This window comes from Melopsittacus undulatus, chromosome Z (assembly GCF_012275295.1).
Source record: "Melopsittacus undulatus isolate bMelUnd1 chromosome Z, bMelUnd1.mat.Z, whole genome shotgun sequence".
Taxonomy (NCBI): Eukaryota; Metazoa; Chordata; class Aves; order Psittaciformes; family Psittaculidae; genus Melopsittacus; species Melopsittacus undulatus.
This window is the reverse complement of record NC_047557.1, coordinates 42,717,167-42,738,215: the sequence shown is the minus strand read 5'-3', so window position 1 is coordinate 42,738,215 and position 21,049 is coordinate 42,717,167. Positions and strand designations below refer to the sequence as shown.

General features: G+C 35.7%; 1 protein-coding gene across 3 annotated transcripts in view; it reads right to left on the bottom strand.

Annotated features, from left to right (window-relative positions):
• The window catches only part of NTRK2 (neurotrophic receptor tyrosine kinase 2), a 203,130-nt gene that overhangs the window by 100,248 nt on the left and 81,833 nt on the right, over positions 1–21,049 (bottom strand). For 2 of the 3 annotated variants that reach the window (XM_034072838.1, XM_034072839.1), the window contains 2 exons: positions 14,803–14,871; positions 10,785–13,952 (listed from right to left, as the gene is read on the bottom strand). The exons of the other annotated variant lie outside the window; for it this stretch is intronic. In XM_034072838.1, coding sequence (XP_033928729.1) covers positions 13,915–13,952; positions 14,803–14,871 — 107 coding nt within the window. In that variant the 3' untranslated portion in view covers positions 10,785–13,914. Of the gene's footprint in view, positions 1–10,784; positions 13,953–14,802; positions 14,872–21,049 lie in introns of those variants that run through there. 3 annotated transcript variants of the gene reach the window in all.

Below are 21,049 nucleotides of genomic sequence, written 5' to 3'. Positions count from 1 at the left end.
ATTGATTCTCTCTTGATCATCTGGCTCTCTAATCCTCTCTTTTTCTAGCATTTTACTGGATTTGTTAACTATCTTTTCATTGCTTTGCAATATTCAGTTCCCATTTGTCCACATGGCCTCCAGTGATGTAATTTCTATGTACGAACTAAATACCATTAGTACTTAATAAACTCAAGTATTATAGGGTCACACTCATTTATTCTCAGTATAACTTCCTCTTCTACAAAAAATTCAGTCATGGCTGTTTCTTAGCAACAGATTTATCAGAACAGATTTGCATAGACATTAAATACTTTCAAAAATGAACTGCTAAAGGAAGCTAATAAAATAGTCTTATTCCTGACCACCATTAGAAGCAAATACTACAAAACAGAATAACATGGGTTTTATAATTCTGCATGAGAGTAAAGAACACGTGTATAACATCAGCACCAATTGAAGCAGAAGACCATATGAACTGCTTTAATTACCATACCTTTGAATTGGTTTGCAAAAATAATCTTCTTGTCTTCAGAGATTGCAAAAAGCCCCAGACTGCACAAAGCCACAATCCCCTTGCACTGAGTAAATTGAAAACTGGAGTCTACAATGGTCACATACAAATAGATCTCAAAGGACCAGACTTCAAAAGTCAGACATGTGCACTTCCTATGTGCATGAAAAATGAACACCCAAGCTTCAAGCACACCAATACTAAATAACCAAGAATTGGACTTCAGTGCAGGAACATAATCAGTTAGTATTTCATTATTTGGAGTCCTCACATTTATACATTAATTTCAGTAAGCTGAAAGGTTTTTATTTTCACAGTCTTTAAATTATTTATTTGTTTTTTTTTAACCTAAAATAACGTGCTGAGCTCCAAGTGGCTAGTTGGCAAAAATGTAGAGAAAAACAAATCTGGGGACAGAGTGAAACAGTGAAACCAAACATGAAACATAAAACTGTATAAACAGAAAAAGTGAACTAGCAATACAGAGTCTAATGCCCTTCATCTTAATATCAACTGAGAGTAATTTATTAAAACGACAATGGTGCAAAATCCCTTTTAATGCCAATGGAATCAGGACTGCTGTCTTTGTATTAAGAATAATGACAACCTTTTTGGCAAATGAAGTCTCATGCTGCTGTGGCACTTAGTTGTGTCACTGAAAAGCAGCATCTGTAATATATGGCTGCACATGAATTATGTTAGGAATGGGTTAAAGTAATAGATCTGTCTTACTCTCAAGAGGCAATGCCAAAAGGTAATTGCCCATATTTGTACCACTGCATTACAGAGAATGACATTTTCATGTCTTCCTAATGTTTAACTGAAAATCTATAAAATCCGTTTCTCTTTATTGCTGAGAAATTAATATAGGACCAAAACCTGAAATTCCAACTCTGGTCATGCTCAGATAAAACTCCCACCGCAGTCAGTGGGAGTTTTGCCAGGGAGAGGATTAAAGATGGTACAATTTGCTGCATGCTACCAGAAATGTAAAAGCTACGGAGTTAGGTTTTCATTATGGTGCTGCTGGGATTGTTAAAATTAGCAAGAATTCAGTCTTTTATCTTTCACTCACGCAGTCACGTGGACTGGCAGAGGAGGGATAGATGCGAGGCGGACAAGCCAGCTTGCTGGAGAGTGCTTAAAGCTGGGCTGGCAGCCAGCAGAAGTGAATCCCTCCTGCAGTATCTCCCTTCCCTCCTCAAGGCCCAAGAAGAAGCAAGAAAGGAGCAAAGAAGCAAGCCTGTATCCTTAGCAAACAGCACTGAAGCCATCTACAGTATCTGTGCTATTCCAGTAATGGAAGAATGCTTGAGCACACACTCCTTTCGGGAGGCTTTAAGCTGGGCTCTGTGACACAGAGATAAGACACCTCACCAAAAAGATGGCAGGAAGCAGCCAACATGTAACAGCTTCACAGGGCTTCTGCGATGGGCAGGTGAACCACATCAGTAATGAGTGAAGCCCATTATCCCGAGGGGGGTAACTGGCTGTGGATGATTTACTGAGTGGTTGGAATGGTGTTCTACAATACAGGTTCCAGAGGCATTAGAATTTGGTTTGTTAAGAAAGTAACAACTTTTCTTATTTTTCCAGCCAATTTCTCCATATTTTCATGATGTGGTAGTAAAACCCAGGGAATGAAGATACTACACCTGGAAACATCTGTGTTATCTAACCAGCCTGCAAAATGAATCAAAAACTAAGTCCTGAGCTACTCACTCATTTGAACTTTTATAAGAAAGTAAGAATAACATAGAATGTCACCACAGCTGTAATTTTTTTAATGAAAACTCATTTTCAAGAATATGATTGCAACAGATTTCTGACATTTTCTATCACTAGCAATACTATTCATTTCAAACTGCCAAGTAATGATTGCTAAAAAAATAATATTCACACTCACGGGATATTTCTTATAACTCTTAATGAAAAAAATGTATGTTTAGGGACCACCATGACTTGCAAAATAAAGACCAATACAGTACTAATGATTCAAACACCAGCATAAAGACACTGGGGTCCTGAATTTAAAATAAGCTAGCCCTATTGAATTAAACTCACTGATCTGGGTTCTAAAGCAAGTTTCAAGGTATATAGCATACATAAACTCATTCAATACTACTAGCTCAATGCTATTCATTCTGATAGTAACACATGACTAAAACTGTAATATATAGCATTATTTTACACCTACATGATCTCTTAAAAGACCATTCTATAGAAAAAACACGAAACTACAGATAAATACAGATCTTGCACGGAGTCTGGTTGTTATGGGTTAAGCACCACAAAAACCTTACTGTTTTGGAATTAAAATTGCATTGCTTCATTTTGTTGGCATTTCTTTTTTTATGTTAAATGCTTGGCAAGACCTAAGATGTTTACTCCTACAAACATTCACAATGAATTTCAAGCTTTAAAATTTACCATTCTTACGTAGTAGTAGTAGTACTTACAAATGGCAAATATTTAACTTGGTCTTTTAGTTGATGTGAATTACTTAAAGGATCTGGCTCATACCTTTCTCAATCTCTACTCATCTTGAGTAACTTGTGGGTTTGCATCCCATGCAGAGTTACTCACTGCTGGACAGACTGATCTCTTTGCATTTTATAGTCACACAGCATAAACAGAAATTCAATGCAAGGAAAGATGGGAGATTCAGACTGTACAAGCTGTGCACTTGCAATTGCGATGCGTAGGTGACAATGATAAAAAGTTTCAGAATACTAAAAAAAGCAGTTACACATTACTCAGACAATTTAATGTTGTACACTAACCGTTCTCCCTAGAATGCTGAAGCAGATAAAATTATTTCATACAAGAAGGTTGTGACTCAAAGCAGGACTGCATATATATGCACATTTTCTTATGTCCATAACTGCAGTGGTGACAAAAATCTCAAATGAATAAATGCCACTGATCTATTCTGTAGGGGAATACAGTGCTGTGTTTAGTCACAGGTCAGAGTCAAGACTCTAGCGTAACCAGGCAAGCATCTGCACAAACTCTTTGCATCTTGCAACATGCAGATGGAATTCCTTATGAACACAGCAAGTTAAAATCACATTTACATTCTGTATTTAATAAATCTCACAGTAGGCTGATTTGTGGCACCCAAAGCAAGATACGCGTGTCTCCAAATGGAGAAAAAAAAATACCAGAAGGTTTTTGGAATTTCCAATCCCATCCTAAAGATGACCAAACCCTTTGTAATTAGACCGATGACAGGATAACTCAGTCTCCCCGTCATCAGTCCTCAGCCTCTCTGCTTCATCTGCCAAAGATTGCCCCTTCCTAGCACAGGTATCTTTCCCTTTCACTGATCAAACTGCTATCATGTAGGCCATCTATATCTAGCCACTCTCACCATGGGAAAAGTTGAGTCCAGAACCCAGAAGCAAAAAATGTTAGAGACCCACAGTTAGGGACAACTGCCCCCAGAGACAATGGCATCACCTCCTAACCACAGGTTAACAACTTCATCTGTGTTCCAGGGTAGTGGAGTTCAACAGCAACAGGATTATATGTATATTTCGATTCCAACAAAATGTGAAGTTGAAGCAGGGAATGGAAACCTGGCATTCTCTTTAGAAAGAAAAAACAGTTATAAATCTTTGCCTTCCTCTTGAAGAGGTACGTGGCCCTTCACACTTTTTTTAACACAATGATGAAGAGTGATAGAGTGTGTCTCTTTACCTGGAAAGAGATTATGCCAAATTCCAAAAGAAAACCAGTGCTGACATACAGGAAAAGGTAGCCTGTTATACCACACAGCAAATGTAAAGCTGATGTCTGCACATTCTGCTTCAAAAACGGTACCTCAAATGTCTGGTTGTTATTGGAGAAAGGAAATGGTCAGGCCACTCACAGTGAACTTACCTGATTTTGATTCATACTGTCATAGCAAACAAATACAAAGTTGCTTATTTAAGTCATACTTAGAAAACATTACATGTATTGAAGAATGAAACAGCTGAGCAATTAGTAATAACAAAGAGTTACTGCTTGGTTGGGAAAAGCCTTCACAAGACTCACCTGGGACTGAACTATCTATCACTGGGCGACTTGGTACCCAGAAGACAAGGCTTCACGAAGACAGGGAGACAGCTATATTACAACAGAGGTAGTACCTCAGATCACCAAAAAATTACTCTTGGTTATAAAAGATAAAGAGAGAAACTAACTACCTAAGTCCTTCATCTAATCAGTTGACATCAGCAGAAAAATCAATAAGATGGGTTTACCATGAGGAAGCCAACACTGATATACTTTCATACTTTTAAATTTTGTCTCTCGTATCTAAGGCAATATACATTGTTTTGAATCTGAATGAAAATGAGAGTCTTATGGAAGTGTTTTCTTCCACAAAGCTTAGACTTACAGAGACTCTACATTTTGCTCTAATAATCCAGGTATATACAGCCCTTGGATTTTTCCTAGGAATCTGAAGATATTCAACAGAAGTGAACCAACTTATGACTATGCATGAATTAGTACAAGTACACCAGGACTTTCTGACATTGCTAGCCCTATTGACCTTCGTTCCCTCTGCACAATCTGGGGTAGAAAAGTGTGACCTAATTTACAAGCTCTGACTTAAGCATGCTAGGTCTCTTGAGGAAGCATTAAAATTGGTTTTATGGCATTCATCTTTAGAAAAACAGAGGGGAATTCTGGTTTAGGCAGCAAGATCTATGCTGGGATGCCTTCTGGAATGACAAGAAACACAACCTGTCCATTATTCAAAGGTGTATATAGAATTAGCTGTTTACTTGGATCATGTTCTCTGGGGCACAGATGACACATCTATTTCTGAGGCATCATCCATTTCAATGCTGTAGACACTAAAATTTTGCTAAAGCCTTCCCAGGGTAAAACACCGTGACACTTCTGTGGGATCACACTAATAATTAAGAAACCGCACGACTAGTTGCCCATCAGGCCACAGAGAATTTCATCAGTGTTTATTCTTGTAACTTCTCATACCTAATGTTAGCTATTAAGAGTTATTGAGGAAATACGATCTGTGATGTCATCAATATGTGTTCCCAACGCAAACTTGCACATTTTCATTTTGTGTATCAGCTCTCTTGGGAAGGTGTCATGCCTAGAACAGCAGTTGAATATACTACTTCTTCTGGATGTGCAAACAGCACAGCACTTCTATGCAGCAAGAGTAAATGGGGTTATGAAAGACACTGTCATGTTCATATTCTAATTTCTTCTGAAACACTGTTTGGGATTTTACTGATTACAGTTGACATGTATCTAAAGTTTACTACAATGAAAAATGAAGACACAGTAATGTCATCATAATAATGGCACAATGGGAATAAATTGAATTTGGAAATCACAGTAGAAAAGCAAATTTCATAAATAAAACAAGTGGTTTTTAAATTACTGGGTTTCAAATACAAGAGCAGGCCATTCATGTTAAACACAGTTTCAACTTGTGCACCAAACTAGAACTTTAATCAAAATAAATTTTCAGCTCTGTTTCAAATGCACTTTTCTGTTCTCTTTACCAACTTTTTTTTTTTGATCACACACTGAGAACCAGAGTTCTAAGTTTTTAAGGGGATTATTTTAGTTGAAACCCCATTCTCTGTTTACAGACCTTAATGACAATTGGCTCCTTTATTGTTAGCTCTGTGCTGATGATGACAGTCCTAGAGCTCTGGATAGTAACACAGAAGCGAAGCAAAACAGGCCCACTTAAATCTAAAGTATCTTTCACTTTCAACAACACAGCTAGAGAACACTTACTTTAGAAACATACACACTGCATTTGCTTTTTATAGATAAAATACATTGCCCAAAAGGTCTTTCGATAGAATTATCTAAATATCAGAAATTAGAATTTTGTGACTTTTTGCAACCATGCTCATGAAACTACAATATGCAAAGATCTGCTTATTATGTGCTCTGCATTTGTGTTTCAGAGACTGATTATTAACATAGTAGAAGGAATAAACACCAATTACTAAACTCAAAAGGTGATCTTTAAATTAATTTTACTTTTAAAATAGTAATGGAAATATAAACTAACCTATGAAAGTAACATTTTATTCTTGCAGTATGTTAATGGAAAAATTCGATGGAAATAAAAATTTCTCAAGTTACAAATACCCAATACATGCTCTTTGTATTTTTACCTCATTTAAAAGATGCAAAAAAGACATCTACAAGAATACTGTTAAGTTACAATTTGTGCTCATTAAAAAAGGAACCATTGTTTGCATTTTTATGCTAATTTGAATTATCAAGAACATGAAGAATTTATGTTGCATCTTATCTTGTTGAATTCATAATTTTCTGCGCAGTGTACACAGATATTTTCATTTTTGCCTTTACTTAGCTTTGGTTTTTTGATTGCTCTTCCTAGATAACTTCTTCCTCTGCTGAGGCTGCAAATCCTTACTAGAATATTTCAATGGCAAGTTTGTTACCACTCAAAAAAAATATCCGATACATCACAATTTAAAAATGTTCTATTTGGCAAAGAATTTTAATGAATCTAATATTTTATATTGTTTGAATATTTTCTTTATAATAACTGTACCTACCAGCTTACAGAATATCACAGATTGATTATAATAGCAAGTTTTACTGAAAGCTCCTCTTAGAAAAAGAGAATCTTTCTTCCAAATAGCGAGGATACATCAAATTGGTTCTAAAGGCATATTTTAGAGTATGATAATAAAAAAGTGTACATATAAAATACACTACATAGCATTTAAATTCTGCTAATAGGTGAAAAATTCAAAATTCCCTGTGGGCATACAAAGCAGATTTGGTACAATGCTCGGAAATGTGCTGAGCTTCCAGAAGAGAAAAGTGTGACCAAACATTTCAGAAGCAAGAAAATAAACATGTAACGCAATATCCACGTCTGCCATAGTCCAAATACAGCAATCAAACTTATGGGAAAATATGAAATGCCTTACTAAAAAGCAAAAAAAAAAAAAAAACAAACAAAAAACTTGCACTTAAACTGCAACATAACCTTTCCTACATTTTTGTGCACTGTTACACTAGGTCTGTCACGAAATTCACATGGTTCAGGCAAACAAACAGAAGTCGCAATGCAAACACACCCTTCAAATCACAGAACTGATGTTTCCTCAAAATAGTTTGGAAAATCAGCACAGATTACTTGAGAATTCAACCAACCAACTTATTCTATTTTAAGTTCTGAGTAGATGAAGCATGCCCTGACATATAAAACTTACCTGTTTTGCTTATGGCAAACAGCCGAATACATAGTCATTTGATCCAAATACATCTGATCTAAATTCTAAATTGAATGTATATGCTAAACACATATATTTAAATTAAATTAAATACAAACAAAACTATTATAAGCAGTTTGGGGGAAGGTATTTTTTTTAACCATTCAAGATGTTCTAAAAAATAATTAAGGAGTTGAATCTTGTTGTTTATCAGAAAACAAAAGCAACAATAAGTTTATTTATATCAGCAGATAACAGGTGACGACCTCCAAGATTCACCTATCTTCCAACACAGTCCACAATAACTAATGAAATACTAGATGTACTCAATTTACAGAGAGTGAAAGACACAATGCAATAATAATGAATTATAAAACTTTGTTGGCCTGTTAAAACTAAGTTTATCAATCAAGTAAATTTTTTGTAAATATACATTGTCTAAACTATTACTTGGGAACAAAAACAATGATTGTTATTTACAGGAAATATAAAACTGATTCAACATAAAGAATTAAAAGAGAGAGATAAAAGATTCATAGCTTGCTGATGGATTGCAGCAAACTTTTTTTTTTAATGAGATTATGTTAGAGTAGGAGGCATTGTTTATCTTTTAGAATACTACTTTTCTGAACATGTGAAATATAAATTTTAGCAAAAAGTGCATACATTCCATACTTTGAAATCAACATAATGACTCTTCCTATTTTTAAGTTGAACTTGATATCCAAGAAAGGACAAGGAACACAGAGAATACATTTCAAATGTATTTTCCAAAGACCCTGGTCTCAGGTTTGCGCAGTAGCATGGCAGCCCAATTATGCTCTCACACTAGTAAAGCCAGTAATGTCAGTTAAAATAGCTGTGTTAAAAAGCAAAAAAAACCAAAACAAAACAAAAAAAATCAGGAAAAAATCAGGATTTTCTTTTCAGTGTTGTGGACATGCCAGAGGTATGAGCCCTACACTGCTCACCATCAACAAAAAATCAAAGTCATCACAACAAAGCCTTGACTTCACCCCCTGCTTCCTTGAACATCAGATAGTTCCCTGAAATCCTATATAGTTGTTGTCATTCCAGCCAAGGAAGGAAGTTACAGTGAAAATGTGGATGCGATGAGGGGATTTTCATCCTATATTAAATCATAATCTGCTTACTAACACTGTGTGAATTGCTGACTTCAGGGACTGTAGGGGAATTGCCTTGTTCAAAATGAAAGCAGTTTGGATCTACACTGACTGCAACTCTACTTCAGGCCAGGACACACATGGTTACACACCACACTCCATGCAGCCACAAAAGTATAGCTAATAATGGAAGGATGCTATTAAAACTACAAGCATATGTCACGCTTGTATCATGTCTGTATCTATTTTGATCTACCTCTTTTTGATTAACATAAGTTAGCCACTTAACCTTTAGGTTTTGTTAAAAGACAGTAACATCTTCTACAAGGTAACTCAGTCTACATGTTTGTGTAACTACAATTTTGTTTGTAACTAAACAGTCATATTTATTTCCAATTAATGCGTCATTTTCTATTTTCACAGAAGATTTAAACATATGCAGAAAAAAAAACTCAGAACAAATAGAAACCAGCTTCAAAAGTTTGGGGATACAAATTCCCATGGAAATGGGCAATGAAATGGGCTGTGAAACGTAAAATAAAGAGTGCCAATGTACTGTGTGTCCTATAATGCTGTATTCCTAACTTCAAATACTTCCAAATACACCCACAAACTCTTGCTGTGGAGGTCAGATGACAAAATCTGGCACAACATGGGCCTACAGTAAAATCTGGAATATTTCACACCATCAGATAATGATGGAAAGGGTATTCAAAGGTCCTGCATATTTGTACCCTATGGAGAAGAAAGCTTACCACAGCTCATAAAGGAGGATATGAAGCTCTCTCTGAAACAGAAGAGAAGACAGGACAACTGAAAATCGGAAGGAAAAGAAGAAGCCAGAGAGAATAATGAGGAAGAAGATGAAGAAAAAAAAATACTAAAAATAATTTCCAGTTATTTCAAATGTTAAATATGTAACCAAAAAAAGAGGGCTGAATTAAGAAGATATCAGAAAGGATTCCAACTTTACAAACCATTTGCAAGTTTTAAGCATTCAAAAAACTGCAAAGTTCTGGTCTTCTTGCTGTTGATTCAATTTTGGATTTATCATGGATGGTCAGATGAAGCAACTGAGAAACTGGACATTTGCATGAATTTTGTTGCATAAAGAGCCAGTAGGATGCTTAATGGTCACTCCTACATGGCAAGCTTATAAGTCTGTTAATCTTTGAAAAATTGGGCTTATGAATTGTATGCATCCTAGGAAAAAAATAGATTTCAAGTGTTTCTGCTAGCAGTCAAAAGTCAAAAAAGAAAGAGCAATTCCTGAGAGAACTATTTGAAGCAGAATTATTTCCAACTAGCTGTCCACAGGCTTTCCTGGCACTGTCTGCTGCCCCCAAGGATCTTGATCCCACTGAAATAGATCGTTTTCTTCACTGCTGCCTGGGAGAGATCCGGCTGATAGTCAAGGCAGTGGAAAGCTTGGGGACTGCCTTGTACAGGTTAGGGTACTCAGACACACACACTTTACCATGAAAATATGTCACAGCAGCCTCCATCTGCCCTGGCAATGAGCTCTCACAACTCCAATTTAAAAAAGGCGTTTTCCCAAACATCCTTCTGCAGGAATAGCCTTCACAAGGGCCTCCAGCTTGCTTGGCATGGCAGGCAGCTGCAACAAGCACAACACAGACCCAGGGTTCTGCCTGGGAATAATGCCCTTGTTTGCAACATAAACCTGGTCACTGGTCAAACTTCCACCAAATTCGACATGAACGAGTTTATTTAACAGACTGGATGGTACATGTTGCCTCACACCATAATACCACAAGCACTGCTTTCTCTTCAGTCCCCCAACTAATTTGCCCATCAAACTGCTCAACAGCTTATCTCAATACTTCTCTGAGTATATTAAATGTCAATTTAAAGTAAATTCCAGGATAAATAAACCCTTTCTAGCAGAACATTAGAAATACGCTTTTATTTTAGTTTAATGTCTTTATTTTTTTCAGTGAAAAAAACAGCAACTCTGGCTTTAGACATTTCATAGCCTTTTTTATTGCTCAGTGAAACAATATAAAAGCTTTTTAATGTCAAATCCTGGATGTCCAGAAACTTTTACCATGTTAATGTTTCCTGCATGATTCTTAGTTTCAGTCTTGCTTTATTTTAAGGAGGTCAAGAATTCGTAATTAATGGAGCCCTTTGCAAACCAATACCATTTGGGCAGATCAGAATCTCTACAGTTACAAGCAATGTCACTTACAATCAAGCTGAAAGACAGGAGCTAGTGGGCACTATAATTGCCATGTTAAAACTAGCTCTGTTAGCATCAAGAGGTTCTGTCCACATACTGACAATAAACCATTTTAGAAACACATAGTCTTTTTCCACCAATCATTAAACATTGGCGTTAAGACATTATTAGCAACAAATCACATACTGTAATCCATACAGTTCTGTGAATATCTGCGTCAAGTAACAGTGCACTGAGTGGCTAATATATAAGATACAGTACAAAATATGTAAGAATGATATTCTACTATGTATATATATATATATAAATATATATATATCACTGGTGCATAAATCAGTTGTGGTTTATTAAAGTTATCTCCATGATTACATAATATCCAAAATACTGTGTCAGTACATGCTGAAATATTTGAAGGACAAACCTACTCTATATCATAAAGATGAACTGCAAAGTGCTACACAATAAATTACAAAAATATTATGTAAAATCCCCAATCAATAACTGTGCACATTTATGCATATAAATATTATGAATCAGAAAGAACTACTTTTTAAAATTAAATATTTCAAAAATTAACTGCCAAATTACAGCTCTGCAACTTTGCCTTTTCCCTTCCAAAAAACAAAAAGATTCAAAATCTCATCTCAGTTATTTGGCAATAAGTTGTGAATACACACCAAATATGTTGACATTGTCCCAGCAAAAATGAAGACTAGAATCTGGGCTACTGGGTCAAGCTCTGCTCATGATCCAACTGACATTTAATGTAACTCCGCTGACTTCAGTTCAAATATTGTTGACCTAAACAATTATCCATTGATTTAGAATCTGCTCAGTGTTATGAGACTTTATTTTAATAGAAGGAAAGGTGTAAGGAAGAAGTATGTGATGAAAATAATTAAAGGAAAGTTAAAAGAGAAACAGTAATCTGAAGAGAAAGTTAGTATCTCTCTAAAATAAGACAAGACCATATCCACATAGAATTAAGAAGGAAAAAAGGCAGACATTCCTAATTTTGTTTCTGAGGACCAGCACAACACTTGTTGATGTCTAGCATCAAACAGTAATTATGATGGACAGCTTTAATTGCTTCCATCCTTCCCCAGATCACCACAGTATGTGCAGGGCAAAACCATGATTGCTAGGTCATCAGTAGACTTTCAGTTCCATGTTCCATCCTCTTCTTTAATGTAGGGACAAGAACACATCTTTGGGACAGGTTTGGCAGAAGGTAAGAAACCACTTTAGCATCTGCAACTCCAGTGGCAAGAGAAAGAATATAGCTCACTACACAGGCCTAGAAGAATGCAAATATAGACATATTTCTTGACTAATAAGGATATTTCCAAAATGAGCACAGCAGGAATAAGAAACTTGGATGCAAGAGACTGAAAAAAACACAAGGGAAAAGCTGAAGTATTGAGTGTCTTACAAGGCATAAAGCAAGTAAGTACACAGAGACAGGGCAAAAGAGTCAAGACAATATTGTCTTGGCAGAGGGATGGTGTACGCTGTAAGAGACTACAGTGAAAGAAAAGACAGCAGTGTTTCAATGGAAGAGTGAAAATGGATGAAATTAAATAGCAAAACCAATGAAAAGTGCATACAGAAGAGAAAAAACTTCTTTCCTTTTTTACTGACTGTAATTGTATGGAATGAAAATAAAAACATAACTCATAAATATAAGCAAAATACATAGAAATGTAACTATCCCAAATTTTTGCTGCTCATCTTTGTAGTTAACTCTCAGTTAAAACACTAGAAACTTTATATTTCTTACAATGATTTCCTAACCTGAAAAGATCTCAAGGTTTGATAAAGAGCATGAAAGTGAATGTCTAGCACTATATCTAAATGCAGTCCCTTCTCCTGCAAAACTGTCTTTGCTTTGCTTTACTCGTTATAATAATTCTCCTCAGAAGAGACTAGCTTCTCCTCTGAAGTATGTTGAAACATATTCTGAAGTATGCTGAAACATATTCTGAAGTATACTCCACAGTTAAACTTGAACAGTTAAATATGCCTGTAAGCATACAGTCTGAAGGACTAAGCGTATAGCGTTGTTATCTTGCTCTTGGCTCAGAATCAGCATTCCAGCCTGCTAAAGATTTGTACACTCACAAAACTTATTGGGCTATATTGAATAAGCACTACCTAACTGAATCTGTAACTGATGGCACTGGTTCAATATCCAAACACACTAACAGCATTGCCACCTTTCTGTATACAGCTCATACTGTCCATCTTCCTGGTAAAGTCAGGGGAACCACATAAATAAATAAGATTTGCAGGGCCAGCTCTGCAATTTACTGCTTCAGGATTGAAGGCCACACCCCAAAAAGAACTTAACTTCAAGGATGTGAGCATTCCCACTGAAATCAGTGAGTTTACACACACGCTCAAATTAGGCTTTTGAAGATTTGCAGAGCCACAAATGCAATAAAAAATTAAAGCAACTTTGCAGTTCACCTTTGATAAATATTATTTATGAACAACATCTTTCCAGTTAAGTTCATCGGAAAAAAATTGACAGAGGAAACAGTATATTGTAATTTGATCTCAATGTCATTTTGGAAGACACAGTGGGGACAAGGCAATAGAAAAGAGTATGATAGCTTATATCTGGACTTTCTTGAGTTTTATAGCTGCCTCAGGCCTTGGCTTCACCCTGTTCTTGCAAAACCAGCTACTGATTTGAATGTACTTCTACAGTTCTCCAAACACAAACAATGTCTAAAAGAGAAGTCCAAGGGTGGTGGCACTTCACAGGGCAAGAACACTGTCCACTCCCTAATATGCAGCATACAGCTTCCACACAAGCTCAACAGCCCCTCTCTCATCTTTTCCTTATTTCATTTACCCATCCAGTGGGATCTTATGAAATAAAACAAAACCTAAAAGAAACAAAATAAAATGTGAGAAATCATGCTTTTTAAAAAAAAAGTCAGACAAATTAATAAGAATGTCCAAACACAAATGAATACTTAACAATCAAACACATAAACATAAAATGCATTTAAAGCATACATAATGTTAAATAAAAACCATATGAATTTATGAAAATGACAACATTAGCTCTATCTTGTGGCCAACAATTTTATCCATTAACTAAAAATGCATAAGGCATGTTATTCATGTCTTTAACATATCAAAATATTCCTATCTAGCTGTAATGAAATAAATCTAGAATTCTCCAACAAGGGACTGTACTATGCATAGGTCAGAAAAACCCCAGTCAGGTGTCCTGCCCTGTGCAAAGGCTTACGGTGAACAAGCCTGGGTGCACAGTGAAATTCTCTGTCCTAGGTCTGGTCCACAAAGAAAGTGAAAGGAACCCTGCTACACCACAGAGATACTAGAAGCACAACACCAGGTTCCTCTATAACCTTTGTTTCATGCTTACCTGTGTGCACATCATTCTTTCTGCCTGCTCCAAATAGGCTCCTGCTCTTAACATTGTTAGATTACTTTGTAACAGCAGAAAAAAATGGTGCTGGTGGAAACAATAGTTAACTACCTTAAAATTTACTGTTTCTAAATTTCAACAAGAGCTAAATGCGATGATGGTACTTGGAAACACAAGTAAAAATCCCCAAAAATTCTTTTTGAGATGAAGGAGAAACCCATCCCCCAAACGTTACATAACTGTCTAAGGCTAAGTATTGTGAAGAACGCTATTGTTTGGCCTTGTATGAAATCAAACTGAATATATCATAAATACTTCCTAGAATAGCATTTTCTTACCCAGTCTGCTGGTATCTGATGCAGTTGAGTTACTATGTACATCACTGTTGACAGTCACCATTACTTGCTCTAATGACATTTGAAAAAAAAAAAAAAAAGTGAGAATTGTACCAAACATAATAATTAGTATTTTTGTTTGGTTTTGGTTACTTTTTTACCTTGCTTTAGTATGTTCTCAATGTTTATAAAGAGTGAAAGATTACCTGTACTCCAGTGCACTTTAAACAACAATTCAGAGCCAAATCTTTATTTTTTTCAATGAATGGGATTTAAACTATCAGTTTCAAGAGAAGTTGAATTTGACTGTTAGTAATTAAGTAACTATGACTAATTCATTTACATTGCATTTTCTTGCTTGTTCAAACCTTGAGGCATTCTTAGTACTTCTACCCAGGAAGCTGATAATGGCACACTCAGAAGCTGAACATGCTAGCTTTAAGCCACCACATATTTCCAAAAGGGTGTGGTAAAAATTCCATTTCTCTGAAATAACTGATAAGGTTTAGTGTAAGGTGTTAAGAAAAAACAAAAGGAACTGGGTAATTCACAGAAAAAAATAGAGTATCAGCTGAAATGAGCATCATTTCAGAACAGCTAGGCTTCAAGGGGTCTGTTTTCCCTAGAGAGGAAGGTTGTAGACTAGACTCACATTGAGAAAATTAGTTTCTTATGGACACATCCACATGTAGTGATAAGTATCTTAAGAACTTGTAAGGAACACAACATTATTGTTGGAATCTGTGCTCTTACTGAATCTGACATCATTTGGGTCCTTCTACTGCCTCCTCCCTCATAGATAAAAAATCTTGAAGTGAATTAATATTGTTTTGCCATAACGTGAAGTACGTGAGAGGATTAAAAATCAAAACTGTACCCTTGAAAATTCAGTTAATCAAGCAATATTAACATCACAGCCCTAAAAGCCTCTGTAATGTCAAGAAAATGTACAGCTGTAAACTATGTTGACCTTCATGATTGTATATGCATGTTCAAACTCCATACAACAGAGCTTGAGGAAGACTGAGGATCCTTTTCTGCAGGCTTTTCCAGTACTTTCAGTAGTTTTACTGAGTCACTGTGGTTAATCATTATTTCTTAAGTTATTTTCTGAGGACATTTGGACATTACAGGTTAGATGGAAAATGAGAAGTACCATCAAGATTTTGGTAGTCTAGAATTGAAAGCTATTGCACGGTTGCTAACTTTCTTCTGAATCTCCTAGGTTGTTCAGACCTCCTTTATGGAACTTTGTTCTCCTAAGTTTGTGAGATTCCATACTTGCTCAGAGACTAACACAAAGGACAGATAGATGTGTTTCATAAAAACACATATCTACACACTGTAGCACTAAAGCAAATTACTGCAAATGAAAGTTTTCTGGTCTTTTAGTTTATTGCTTACCCAGTCTCCTGCAAACACAGAAAAATCACATTCCTGTGTTTAAAGTCACCTCTGAATATTAATTTAAGAAGTTGTTAATTGATGAACTACCTTCTAGTGTACAGTAGTATGCAAAGCATAGGTAGGCAATAGATCTGTTTATATTCTTAGCTGCATCTGCATGTATATTAGTAATTCTAGTAGTCAACAGTGATGTCTAAAACAACCAGTATGGAAAGAGCCTCAGACCAAGGACCTAAATAGTCCAAAGGTGTCAAAAAGCCCATGAGGGAGTCCAGAACTCAAAGGCACAAGAATTAATCACAATAAATATAAGTTTTAGTCAATAAATAAAAGTCAATTGACTTCCTTTTCTGCAACAAGGACAGCAACCAGGTTTTATGTAGAGAAGGAAAGGACATAGAAATACAGAGCAATGGTGGGGGGGATACAAAGGTTCTGACAGGACACAGGAGAAATGGAGCAAGAGAAAAGGATTTAAATATAAAGATGCAGAAACTGAACAGAAATGCTTTGGAAAAATGGTTCCAGGGAAAACAGAAAAAGCTGCAAACCCATTAAGCAGCAGGCAATCTGGACTAATTTGTACACTAGATCTCTGACTACTTGGAGTCTCTGAGGTAATAGAGGCAAAAAAATAATGGGCACTGGATATTTAGAAGACGATTTCTGCCAGCTTCTCATCCGGCTTCTCAGAGTTCAAAAGGAGTCAGTAGGCAGGTTGAGGCAAAGCCTGATTTTGGCTTGAGTTACTGCCAGGGCACTGGATTCTGAGTTTAATATATAGTTTAAAAAAAAAAAACAACACTGCTGTTATGTAAGCTGCCACTCAGACTCACAGAGGAAAGTATACTAAAGAATAAAAATAAAAAACTCAAAATAAAAGTGAAAGAGAGAAAAAACCTATCCATCTTCCCTGTACAAGGAATGACAGTACTTCATTCATCTTTTAAAGGAACATTATGTATCTGTCTCTCTGAGATGCAAATGTGTCCAAGACAATAAAGAAAATTATAAGTATTTTAAAATGTAACCTGCTGATACTTTATTTCCAATATTAACTCTTCGTTCAGAGAGTTCTGAAGTGAACACTGTGTTCATTATTAGTCTTAAACATTATACTGATTTTGCAATACACTATTTCAGGAAAAACAAATTTAAGTCCAAATGCTCTCCCACAAGAGAATGTGCTACAGCAAGTGCAATCTGAATTATGTTATTAATGTAGATTCAGTTGAGCCAACAGTGAGAATTGCTTTTAGTCTACAATTGGCTTTCTGAAAGTATCTCATGAGGGTTTTAGATCTGTGTCTCAGGCACTGGATGACCCGTAACTTCCAATGAGATTATTCTCATTGGGAACTGGATAAAACGCCTTTAAGTCCTTTAATAGCTTTTTTAGTTTTTCTGTCATTAGAGAAGAAAGTATAAAATGGAAAGCATAATAGTAAAGCCCCAAGTTTTAACATACTGAATGCATTCTGAAAAAAGAGTTTTTCATAAACACGGTCCTTTTTGCACGTAATGAAGCCCACTTTTTTCTCTCCTTTACCCAGCACGTAACACAGAACTGAGCAGTTAATGGCTTCATAACATCTAATGCACTGCCAATTTTGGGAACATCATTGTTATGAAGATAGTCACATATCCATGGGCTCAGTTTCTACCTGTTCCAAACAATCTCAATCACACGCCTTCTCACTGGGTATACTCCCTACAAGCCTTCACCTAAATCTTTCAGGACGGAAAACGTTATGACGTTGTCATCTTCTGAACTTTTTCACAAAGCAAGGTGATAAATCTTAGCTGTTTGAAATCTTTTTCAACCAAACAGAATTTGAAATACTGTATTCCGATGAACCAGAGATCTGCAGTCAAACTTTCTTGGTCATTACAAACCTGAACTAAACTCTGCCAGAGTAAATAAAAGTTTCCTGTAATGATGACTTAACTGAATTTAAAACTGTTCCTTATACTCACATCCTACTCTCTACATATGACTTGCATAAATTTGGAGTTTATATGTGTAAACCCAAGCATTCAAGGGAAAACACAAACAGAAGAGCAACCAAAAATTTCTATGATGTTAAGTCTCATTACACCTTCTCTCTTCACCAAGTACATGTGGTTTACCCTAAGCAGAATGTTACTTGGGGCCTTGATTTAAACAGAGTGTTTTGAAATGAAGATTAATTAACATTTTCACTTTCTCTAGCTTGGAGAAATCAAGCACAATACAGCGTGTATCTCTGGTCTTTTTAAATGAACAATGATTTACATGGAAAAAGCTCAAACTGCTGAGTGAAAGGGAGAAAAGCAAAAAGATGTAGTTGCATTACCTAAAAAGGTATTTGTATCATATTTGTCAGTTTCTGGTTTCAAGTAGAAAATCAAATGAGATAATTCATTTCTAGCTTTTTTTGCTTCTTGGATTTGAGCCACTGTTCCAAAGAGCAGAGCTAGCTAATGCTGTGGCTAATTGGGGACCAAATGTCACCTCATTTTTATTGGAAAGCAAGAAGAGGGTCCTGGTTTCTGGAGAATGGTTGTGGTACAAAGAAGAATGTCTAGCCTCACAACAGCAGAAGATAGAGTTGTCTGAAGAAAACCATACTTTTTTTTTTTTTAAGATTTTCCAGATTTTGCATGCAGCAGGCTCACTACTGCCTTGCGTTTCAGAGCACAGTAACAAACATTCTAATGGCATATGTAAATATGACTTTTCATACCTAAAGAAAAATGTTTGGATAAAAGACAAACAAAGTGAAAATCAAAGAGCTGAAACCACAAAGACCTGGACACACTCTTAGCTCTTAATTAGAGGTCAAGGATTCCCAAAAAAATCTGGATCTGAATTTCACATTAATCTTTCTTTTCAGATCAGAGTTTCTAATAACTGAATTAACTCAGCAATTGGAAGAACTAGGACCAGAAGAGATTAAGCAGTCTATTCCATGAAGTTCTACATCAAGATGAAAAGTCTTGACCCTCGTATGTGCTCCAGTTGCCTACAACAACAGGAAGGCAGTACACGGTACAATATCATATTAACCTCAGTAATATTTATAGCAACTAAAATCTTCAGAGTTTTTGTTCTCCTTTACAGTTCTTCAAAATTCTTCAGTATCTCAGAAAGATTTCTTTTCCACTATCACTAGCTTTTCCTCTAATGTTTAAATTTATGCTCCACAGATGAGGAAACATAGTTTATCATTTTATGGATGCTGTCACCTATATGAGACTTCCAAATGGGCTTAATAAAATTGGAGCCATTAATATTAGTGTTGCAAGCAGCATTCAATCTATTTAATGGTTTGTTTCATTGATCTACAAGTTCATAAAATGAGAAAGGGGGTCAAACGGAATTATATGTACTTCAGTATATAACCCTATAAAGCTGTTTTCAGTGTGAAATAAGGTAGAACCAAGGAAGTAAAACTTGATCTGTCTATTCAGCATTTTAGACACAAAAAATATTTTGAGCTAACTGTTCTGTACACCGATTACAGATCACTTAATACATTAATCTGTTTTTCCTTAGTTTGATTTGGAGCTTTTATTTTACTTCCCATTATGATACATTAGAAGATGTTCTCGTTTTCCAAGCACGCAGCATAAAATTAAACATTTGTTTTCAGCACTCTTAAGGAGAAAATATTGCAGCTTTCTCAAGGAGAGTCATTACCTTCATGTCTTCCACCATGGTATCCAACAGGCATTTCATTTTACAGTACTGTTGCTGATGCTGTAGCTATTTACTTGCTATTGATTAGTGAGAGTCAAGGACATTAAAAGCTGAAGCTCAAACCACCAGTGCTCAGACCTATTCAGTGCATATACCTTGCACAACTTCTAATTCAGGGACAGGTTAAAGTGAAAAAGAGAGAGTGTGACTAAGCAACTGTTCAGACTATGAAACAGAACTCTGCAGTAACAGCAGTTCCCCCCAGGCCCCAGTAAACAGACGTTAATAGAAACCCAGTTCATAGAAAAGGACATAGCAATTACTATCTGCATACCCATTTTAAAACATGAATGTCTGCAGGTTATTTCACACTTCATTTGCATGAAACACTGTATGCCTTAGAGATCAATCAACTTATCAAGAAATGTTTTCTCGAATCTTTTTGCCAGTACTTGAAAAGTTGAAGCTATTAAGAAAAAAGGCTGTTTACCTTATGATATCACTAGCATTTGTGTTTAATACACTCACTGGTATGCATGTAAAATACAGAAATGCTACTACACAGATATTTTTTACAAGTGCCAGTTAAAGCCACAAAAAAAGGTCACAGCACATGGACACAGCATAATCTAGTCTTACCCTTTTGAAAAACAGAATCAATGTCAACTTTGAAACCATTCTGCCTCTATCTAAGTATTGAAGTCATCTCTACCATCATGTTAGTCTGCATAATTCCAGGGATCAATAGATATTCCACATTTTCAATACATGGTCTTTTGACAAGAACTAGCAAAACAGTTTTTATATACAAATTAGGGAAACGCTGATGTTTATTCTTGTACAATAAAAATTATGGTACTATATCCTATTATTCACTTATAGTGGGATTATTTTACTTACTGTTGCCTTACAACAATATTAACTTCTTTGATCATTACAGGCTCATAGTTGCTACTGAGCAATTCTCCAACTTCATTTCTGTGACATTTTACCTTAAGTCTGCGATTCCTGAATACTTCTTAGAAAACACTAATCCTAATCACTGAGTGCTTCTAGTAAAACATTCTTTTTTTTTTTTTACTTCATTAATCTCAGCTGCCTTTCTTTAAAGTCACTTCATGAACTTCCATGCAGCAACCAATGATGTACCTCAAAACATAT